The 9,600-nt window shown below is 52.5% G+C and overlaps 1 protein-coding gene across 2 annotated transcripts in view; it reads left to right on the top strand.

Annotated features, from left to right (window-relative positions):
- The first annotated feature begins 4,882 nt into the window (after positions 1-4,882).
- The window catches only part of LTBP2 (latent transforming growth factor beta binding protein 2), a 132,382-nt gene continuing 127,664 nt past the window's right edge, over positions 4,883-9,600 (top strand). The window contains exon 1 of one of the 2 annotated variants that reach the window (XM_037900677.2): positions 4,883-5,826. In XM_037900677.2, coding sequence (XP_037756605.1) covers positions 5,303-5,826 — 524 coding nt within the window. In that variant the 5' untranslated portion in view covers positions 4,883-5,302. The remainder of the gene's footprint in view (positions 5,827-9,600) is intronic. The other variant, XM_027827546.3, reaches the window with a different exon arrangement.

Here is a 9,600-nt window from a genome sequence, read left to right as displayed (position 1 = left end):
CTCTGAAGAACGCACTCATCCAGTGGTGTCTCCATGGTCAGTCTTGTCCTCTGCTTCGTGGCAGCTCATCAACTGGGACTTGGAAAGCATGTGGGTTTTTTGGGGGGAGTGGGGGGGTGGCCATCTAGGTCAGCCTCTGAGCTTGTTCTTTCTTTAGACACTGCCTTTCTGGGTCTAGGAGCTGTTGATCTTTGCAGCTAAGCTGAGCTGATGCCAAGCACTACTACCTAAGTGTTTGTCTACATGGAAAATTAACAAATAACTAAAGGTGTGAATTTAAAGTGAAAAAGTGAATTAAGCTGAAATGAACTAAGGCTGCTTTACATCTGTATGAGAGCATCCACGCAGGGGTTTAATGTGTTTTATCTAACACGCAAAATTCACATCTTTAGTTAATCTGCCTTAACTTCCTAGAAAAGCCCTCTGTTCCCAGCAGCAAATGGCCAGATGGCCCAGTCACCAGAGATCATCTGTCAAATTCAGGGTTGTTGTCTAACAGTGGAACGATGATGAGAAAGCAAATCTCTGCAAGGGTTTGATCTTGTAGGTGCATCGTCCTGAACTGTCCAAGCTTTGCTGTCTGGGGAGTTCCTGAGAACTGAGCTATTTCATGTTTGTCTGCTGAGCAGCACATTGAAATCCAACTCCTGTTGCAATTCCCCATGGACTCTGTGCTTCCCCATTTCTGACAGACAGGATGAGTACGAAATGAGTCACTGCAGCCAGAGAAGTGCCAATGCCTAGAGGGCAGCACACGGAGCCCTGCGCTGAATGTTAGCCTGCAGCGTGGGCTGAAACAACACTGCCTCTCGACCCACACCTACCAACCGCTGTGGCTGTAATCAAGGCTTCAGGTGTTTGCATAGCACCTGTGCTAGAGATGTGTAGAGAGAAACAGCTTGCCTAAGCAAAATGGCAATAACAAGCCAGGGGGCTCAGCCTCATGCTCCCAAGCACCCCCACCATAGCCCAGGGTGCCCAAAAGCAACTCTGCAGTAACAAAGCAGGAACATACAGCTTCATGTCCCACACTCATGAGCAACTCTAAATCCGAAATGGGGGTGTGTGGCTCCAGAGCATCCCTACAATAACAAGCTAGTGTTTACACATTTAACGATGGAAAGAGTTTAATGTCCAACTGCTGAGGGGTTATTGTAAACAGGGAGTAAAAATGATTTTAAAAGTTATGCAAGCTCCCTGGGCCTGGCTCCCCAGGAGGCAAAGCAGCCTCTGTGAGATGTTGGAGGGATGGGACCATTAATTGCTTTGCTTGCTTTATACTTCTCTCTCCTTCTCCTTCTCAGAAAGGAAACTGATCCCCTCACCCCCCTTAACTCTCCCTGGCCCATTGGTGGCTCTGGGCTGGTACTGGCACCCAGAGAGGTTTAATCAGCTGGGCAAAGAGCAGATTTATTCTTTGATACAAATGGGAGCAGCGGTGGCAGCACCTCCTGTGCTCATGCCCCAGCAGGGCAGGAGCTAGAAGAATGTCTGCAGTCGTTTCAGCAGAATCTAGTTTTGAGCAAAGCCTTGGGCTCCAGCTCTTTGTTTTCTAAGCCTTGTTTATGGCACTGATAATTCTTTAGTGTCAGGTTTAGACACTAAGCATTTTTTCCACTGCTGCATAAGAAAGTAATTAGGTGAAGATGGAGAGGAGGTTCTCCCTTAGAACAAAGAAACCAGCAATGGCTTTTATCAGGCTGGGCTCTCTGGATCCAATAGCTACGTACATGCTATCACAAACTGCTTCCTGGGCAGAGACTCAGCCTCAGCTACAGAGAGGGAGGGGTTGATTGCGCATTGGAAAATCCCAAAGCACCCCTTGGATTTCGTCAACAAACGGCTTCACTGATAAACCAACAACTGCCAGCAGGGTCAAATGCCAGTCCAGCCAGCTCCCTTTGCTCCTCACAGACTTGGGTGGACACAGGTAAGTGCTGTAAGGTCAGCTGTTATAGCACATCACTTCGTCTCTCTCCCTGGTAGTTTGGGCCAAAAAGAAAAGAGACGCTCCTATGGACTCCAGCTTAGCCCATGTGTTTCCACTGCCAGCTCATTAACCCTATAGTGGCTGGATGACTCGATAACATCCTGCCCAGAGCACTCTGGTTTTCTCTGGCCTAGCTTTAAGATGAGATATGAAGAGAGGATGTGACTCAAGGGCCTGTAGGGAGCGGGTAGGTGGGTAGAGAGAGAGCACCAGCTACAGAGAGCAGCAGAAATGAGCAAGCGGTTTTCCTCCCTTCTTTGTCTGGTCCGTCCTCCCTTGCCCACACCATAGAGAGGGGCAGGAAGGAGACTAAGCGCAGGAAAGTGGTGAGAGCGGGCAGCAGAGCAGGTGGCTAGGAAGGCAGTGGTGGAGAGCAGAAAGGTAAAGTGGAATCAGGAGAGTTCTGAAAATGAGGAGCAGGCATTAGAATTGGCTGTAGAGCTGGGTGGGCGGTGACGGTGGTTGATGGAGGGTCTGCAGGGGCTGTGTGGGGCGGTAACCTGGCCCCACTTCCTGGCTTGAGGGAGCTAGTAATTAGCTTTGACTGCACAGGAGGAGATGGATGTTCAAGGACTAGGATGACTTGAAGCTTATGGCCTTAGGGGCAAAGTTCTGGCCCTGACTGAGGAGCTCTGAGAGAGCAAAGAGCAGGGGAGGGCAGTGCTTAAAGTGGGTTGTGTGTGTGGGGGGTGTCCTTTATTCTCTACAGCAATGAAAGTGACATCCCATGTGCCTGTCCCTCTGCCTCCTCCAGTCCCTACATCTGTTCCTCCTAGCCCTACCTCTGCTCCTGGTGCAGCTCCAGGGATTCTTCACACCCCTTTCCACTACCCCTGAGGGCTGCAGCAGAGGAGGAGCAGAGGATCCATCCCTGTTGCTCACTCTAGGGGGAGGGAGGAGCATGACTGCCCTGAGCTATGGGCACCTGGGCAGGGCTGAAATGTGGCCCTGCAGAGGCCAGGCTCAGCTGTAGAAATGTCACTTGTTGGGTTTGCTACTACTTCAGACTGGGCTCACCTCAGCCCTGCTTGCAGGTGGCCCTTAGTGCTGGGGTTGAAATAACCACTGGCAGGGAGAACAGAGCGCTTACATCAGAAGCAGGGAAGTAGACAGCTGGGACCTCAGCTTCCATCAGGAGTTACCCGGGAGAGTGGTGGTACTGAGAGCTGCCCCAGCGTTCTGGAGGGTCCGGGCAGCATGGGGAGTGGGTGGGAGGAGAGGTTCCCTGCTCACCTGTACGGAGCAGAGCCTCTGCTTCTAGTCTGTCTGGAAGCAGTTGGAGCTGGGTGAGGTGAGAGGCAGCCCCTGCTGCTGAAACACTGAGGGAAGGAGGATGCAGAGAGGACAGGAGTGGGCGAATGAGAAGGGCCAGCTGAGGTGAGCTGTTGTAGGGGGAGAGGGCCTTGTGTTGGTAAGGCTGGTGATGGGAAGGGTCTGGATGCAGCTCCCCTGGATCTGCCAGTTGTGCAGAGGTCACAGACCTGCCCGGCCATCAGAAGCAGGTGGATGTTCAGGGCGGGGTGAGTCAGACTCTGGCATGGGCTGGCAGGAGCTAGTCCTGGGGTCCAGTGGGGTAGTTTTTCCCACTGGTGAGTCATGTAGGAACAAAGTGGATATAAGGGTGGTCAGGTGACCTGCTGGGATTTGTTGAGACACTGACCACCTGGAGCTGCAGTGAGGTCTGCCCCAGATATTCTAACTGGCAAACACCCTCAGCAGGTCCCTCCCAGCGGCAAGTACTAAACAACGCCCCTCTCCTCATGGGCACACGCCACTCTTCTCTCTGTCCTCCTTGTGTGCTGAGATACCACGAGATCCCAGTATGCATTTATCAAGCTTGTGCCCGTAAGTGAGGAGAGAAGTCAGACCACCGCTAATACTGCGTGCCGCCGGAGCCCCTTCCACCACTGGATCGCCAGGGAACTGAGTTCAGCTTCAGACCCTCCTGGGAGGAAAGTCTGTCCTTGTCTCCGTTGAGGGATGACCACAGTGAGCAGAGGAGTGGGGAGGCGACCTGGCGTGGACGCAGTCAGTTGGTAGAGCTGAGATCAGGACCCTTGGCTCTGTTTTCCCGCTAGATCAGTCCCATCTCTTGGCAGTAGAGGTGGTCTTTTCAATCACTGCTTAATTGAAAACACCAGCTGCTCACGTTGGAGGCAGATGAGGAGGAGGCTAGTGCTTCTCTTCTCCATCCTGCCTGGTACTTTCCCTGCCCTCCTCTCCTGGTAAAAAGACTGGTCTCGTAGCTGAAGGACGTAGAGCTTTGGCTAGTCTTTTTTTGGCCTGGCACCATGGATGTGAAGCGATGAAGACAATGAAGCACGGAGCTGGGGACTTGGGGGATCTAGCTAAGAGGCTGGTCCACTGTGTGACCTTCAGCAAGGCAAACTTCCCCGCTCTGGGCTTCAGGTTCGCCTGCTGGGAAATGGGACTAACACCCCTGCTGCCTTCTCCGGGTGTGCGGGCTAAATGTGTTGGGGTTCATTCAGAAGATCCTAGCCCCTGTGGCATAGGGGTGAAGGGCCCTGGCCCGGGGTATATTCTGTCGCCGGGGCTCCCCCAGGTGCCCCTCCCTGCCCACCTTCTCTGAATGCTTACAGCTGTTGTGAAATTCTAACACTTGCTGTGAGCTGGGGAAGCTGAGCCACAGGCTTGTTCAGCAGCAGGGAGGCTGAACACAAGCTCTCTGAGCCGGCGGTGGAAGGGCCGCCCTCCCCGGTCGCTCATGGGTTAATGTTTCTCTGTTGTAGTTTGTTTCCCTTTGCCAAAGTGGGTGTTGCTGGAATGTCTCCTCTGGTAAGGAGGGGGCCGAGCTGTGTCCTCTGCAGAGGGGCGATGTCAGCATCAAAAAGACACAAAAGGGGGAGGTTTCCAAAAATAAAACCCTCCATCCCCTCCAGACTCTGCCAGTGCCAGAGGCAGGCGAGAAGGTGCTTGGAGCTGTCTGCAGAGAGCGCAGGCTCTGACAACCAGGGGAGAGGAGGGATTGGGAGTTCTCCTTTCAGTGGTAGGAGGGACGGCTGCAGCCGCTCTGTGCAGCCCACGCTGTTGGGTTTGCTGTGTTACCTTCGCCCCAGGCTCCCCTGCTCCTGCAGGCAGCAGGTACTGATTAAGTGCCCCCCGCACCCCCACCCCTCAGCACATGGCAAAGTGAAGGACTTGGAAGGCTATTTCAGGGGACTTGCTCAAGGAACTTTGCCTAGACTCCTTCCCACAAACTCCCGTTGGATACTTGGCTTCATGGGGCTATCAGCCACACGCTGAGCGCTCTCTGTTCCCTTCAAGACTGGCCTTTCCTCTCAGGCAGGCACCATGAGGGGCTCCTGGCGCAGTTTTCTCCCTCTCACTTTAGCTCTTTTCCTGGGGCTTGGGGATTCTCAGAGAGACTTTGCCGGAAGATTTGATCCAAGTTCTTCATTCCGAACCGAAGCTGGGAGCAGAGTCACAAGTCGGCTAAGGCTGCGGAACCCGGGCAGTAACTTGGGACCCACGGGCAAGGTGTACAGCCTGTTCCGGGTACACAGCCCGCCTTCTGCCTCGGAGCACCTCCCAGCAGCCTCTCCTATGGATCGCCCAGCCCGGATGAGGAGCTTGACAGGAGGGGACAACAGGGAGCAGCCGTCTATTCCTCCAGATCACAAACTACCTGCTCCCCAGAGCGCCCGAGGCCAAGCCAGCAACCTGAGGGCAGCTGCAGACTCTCCAGATGGGACCCTGCTTCAGACCCCTGTGCAGAGGCAGAAGACTGACTCCTCACGCCAGCGGCAAAGAAATGGGCTCAAAGCTCGGACAGTGCCCAGGGCAAAGGTGCAGAATGCCAGAGGCCGACTCATGGGGTAAGTGCAGCCAAAGGGGTCTCGCTGCAGGACCAGGTGCCTAACGTGACTCCTTCTATTGCATCGACTAAGAGGTCTGAGCTGGGAGCAAAAGGGACAGAAAGGTCCCATCTTCAGGGGACCTCAGTAAGTGGAGACTCCAGTCCCAAAGCTCCAGCCACAGGAGGGACCTCTGGTATTGGTCCCATATCCACCCACTATTTGCTCACTAACCAAACAATCTGTGCCCACTGCCACAGCACCTATGCAATTCCTAGGAGGCAGAGCTCCAATTGTTTCTCTCTCCCTAGGTCACTTACCCACTTTCTGTCCCATGTGCAGTAAGTAATAAGGGCCAGTCTGTGCTCAACTTCAGCTGTGCTGACCCTCGCCTGCCCCTGGCAGACAGCCCAGGCCCCAAAGCAGCTTAGGAGTCAGCTCAGTTACTTGCTGTAACAATGTGTGTATGTCCCCCACGTGCAGGAGGAGTTTGTGCTCCGTCTCAGCACAGAGAGCGTGTGTGAGAGCAGGCACTTGATGTGTTGTCTGCGTCATTTCACCTGGGTGTGTTGCCTTGGAACGTGCTGGTTGTGCTGCCCTTCTTGCGTGGGTTTGCGGCACGGCAGGGTTCCTGTGGGCCACACAACTGTGTTGCATTGCAGGCTATGGCTTTTGTCGCTCTGCTCATATGGGTGTTTTGTGTGTAGCCTTGCAGGGAGTTCAGGAGGTTGTTGAGTTGCTGTGCAGTGTGTGTCCATGGGGCAGTGCAGTGGGGTGGGCTGTTGTGGCCCCTGCTTGGCTTTGGGGAATGTAGCCGGGTTGCCATGGCCTCCGACTGTAGGTACCTGCCTCTTGGTGCATTACACCTGGAATGGGCCCCTTGTCAGTTCTGCGTGCAGTAGCTTCCAGCTTCCCACAGCTCCTGCTGGCTCAGCTGGAGGAGGCTTCCTATGACTTGCCCGGCAGAGCTGCCTCCAGTTCCAGTCCCTGGCATGGTAATGTGGAGGCGGGGGAAGGGGACATGTGGCATGCCTAGAGGCTCTGCAGAAGAGCACTTGGCCCTGTGCTTCCTCCCTCTCCTGCCATTCCCCTCCATGCTCCCCTGCCCAGGGTGCACCTCTCAGCCCGCTCTACTGGTGTAATAGTGCTCATGAAGCCACCCTCCCTAATCAGTTAGGAACACCCAAATTGCCACTCATAGCCACCCTGTCAGCATAGTCACAGGGTAATTGCAGAGAGGGCTGCCTGTGGGCTGATTGCTCAAGTGCCCTCTGACGTGTGAGCTTAGTGCAGACTCAGAGAAACGCTTTCTTCCAACACTGAACAAGAAACCTGACTAGAGTAAGGAAAGCAGCACTATTCCTAAAGCTTCCCTCCCCCAGCCTCACTGCAGAGCTCCTGCCTAGAGCTTTCCTCTGCCCCATCCTACCGGCTTCCTGCAACTGATTCAAAGTAGTAGCAGGCACAGCCTACATCTCTTCCCCTCCCCCATCGCCCCCATTGCTCTGTAAACATGGTTAACAATAGTTAAGAACAAACTATAGCTCTGGACGAGCCTCTGGCTTCCTCACTCATCCAGTTCTGCCCACCTTGTGGCCCTGAGGAGGGGCTTGTCCAGTGGATTCACTTGGATTATCAAATCCCATTCATAGAATATCAGGGTTGCAAGGGACCTCAGGAGGCCATCTAGTCCAACCCCCTGCTCAAATTCAGTCAGTTCAGGGCACTTCCTAGCAGAATGATCACCCTCCACTAAGGTTGTGGTGTAAGCATCATTGCTCTTAGGATCACATGGCAATTCAGCTGGGCTTGGGGAATCAGCTGGAGATGCTGCCTGCTTCCTCTGTAATGAGTACCCAGATCAGGCTCAACCATGTTCTTGGGCTGCAGCTACTTAGGGACAACAGCTGATGTCCAGTTTTATCAGGAGTGGGCGGCCTGGTTTAAGGTTAGGTGGTGGGTCAGGCTGCAGTCAGATGGCTAAAGAATAAAACCTGAGACCTCTTAGAAGTAGCAGCTCTCATTCTGTGAACAGGATCACTTAGGATGAAGATTTTCCTGTGAGATTGGCAGTGTTGACCCACAGGCAGCTGAGTTTAGTTTACTCTCATGACTGATGTGGGGAAGCCATATAGCTCAGAAGAGCTAATAGGTAAATTTTTGTTGTAGCATTCTCTTAGCAATCTGAACTGCTCCCTCCACCAGTCTATTTACTTGCGGGTGATGAGGGCTGGAAGTAAAATCCTTGAAATCACACTGCATTCAAAAAGCTTGGAACATGGAGCTGGCATCTCGTGGGTCATTGTCAGTGACTATTTATTTTGCCCAGATGCCAGGACAAGAAAAGTTGCCGTTGTTAACTTTTCTCTGACCTGCTCACTTTGCGGGGGGGGGGCGGGAAATATCTAGTGAGGTGGAGAATTTTTGCCTAACTGGAATAGTCAGTGGCTACCAATATGTTCGTTTTCCTAACACAAGCCTGGTGCTATTCTTTTCCAAAGCCTATTGGATATAATGTTCTGGGTAGGAAAGTGTCTTTGAGTTTTGGCTTTCTGGTCATTCTACAAGATTCTCATGATTCCATCTCATCTGTCTGATTTTTGCCTTTGTTACATCCACCGTGTTTCTGCCCAGGAAACTCTGTGATTTGAAGAGGCTTTATTTTATGGTGTTTTCTACCTGCATCACACTTGCACCCCTTTCCTGCAGAGTGCCTTTCATTTTCACTCACTCAGATGATAAGGCAAGATGAACCAGCCATTCCACAGTGGCTCAGACACTAATTCTTATAATTCTGAAAGTTCCTTGTTTAAAACCCCAGTTTCTAGATAGTGTCTTATTTGTTTTTTCTTACCAATTGCTGAGTTTCGGTGCTCTGATTCTCCATACAGGGCCCTAATACAGGCCCACCACACTTTGGCTCCAGTGGAGACATACCCTGAGGTTTAATTTCCAGCTTGGGCAGACATACCTGAGCTAGCTCTATCAGTGCTAACTATAGATGTATAATTGCAGCAGTGTGAATATCGGGAAGGTCTAACCGCCCCAGCTAGGTACCAAGGGTTTCAGATGGGTGGAACCTGGGGTGGCTTGCCCATCCCGCCGCTTGCGCTGCCAGAGCTACACTGCTATACTGTGTGTGCTAGCTTGATCAGAGCTAGCATGGGTACGTCTGCCCGACCTGGGAATGACATCTCCAGCTCCAGTGTAGACGTGCCCTCATGCTGTGACTCTGCACCCTTTGTCAGAAACACCCCATTCCTTTCTGCAATAAAATGCTCACCCTCATACTTCCTAGGAACGATGGCATAGCTGTCTCATCTCTTTTCTCTGGGACAATGATGATCCAGACGTGTGTTTAGCTTCACTCCCTGTGGTAAAAGTGAATGCAGTGACATATCCTGGGGCCTAGGCCATGCTTTGTGTTCACTGTGGCTGCAGTGTGAAAGCTAGGGAAGGGCTCCTTCCACCCAGGCCATTGAGCTAAGCCAACTTAAAGTCTTAGGGAGAGCTGAACTTTGGTATTGTGTTTTGCTGGCTTGGAATGGGTCAACTTCTGACACCATGTCCTGCGTCAGTAGCAAAGAATCACAGAAGCTGCTTTTTTCTAACCCTGAATAAGGAGCTTTATTAGAATAAGGGAAACAGAATGATCCTGAAAGCTGCAGTCGCTTTGTGCAGCTTTGCTTAGAACCGACCTTTCCTGACTGGTATCCGTACACACACCCTTCGACCATGGATCAGAGCATTCCTGCCCACTGCCAAGGATCAGCCCATGTTCAGGTTGGGTGTGTT

The sequence above is a fragment of the Chelonia mydas genome, chromosome 6 (assembly GCF_015237465.2).
Source record: "Chelonia mydas isolate rCheMyd1 chromosome 6, rCheMyd1.pri.v2, whole genome shotgun sequence".
NCBI lineage: Eukaryota > Metazoa > Chordata > Testudines > Cheloniidae > Chelonia > Chelonia mydas.
The sequence above is the reverse complement of the archived record's forward strand: the minus strand, read 5'-3'. Positions and strand labels throughout refer to the sequence as shown.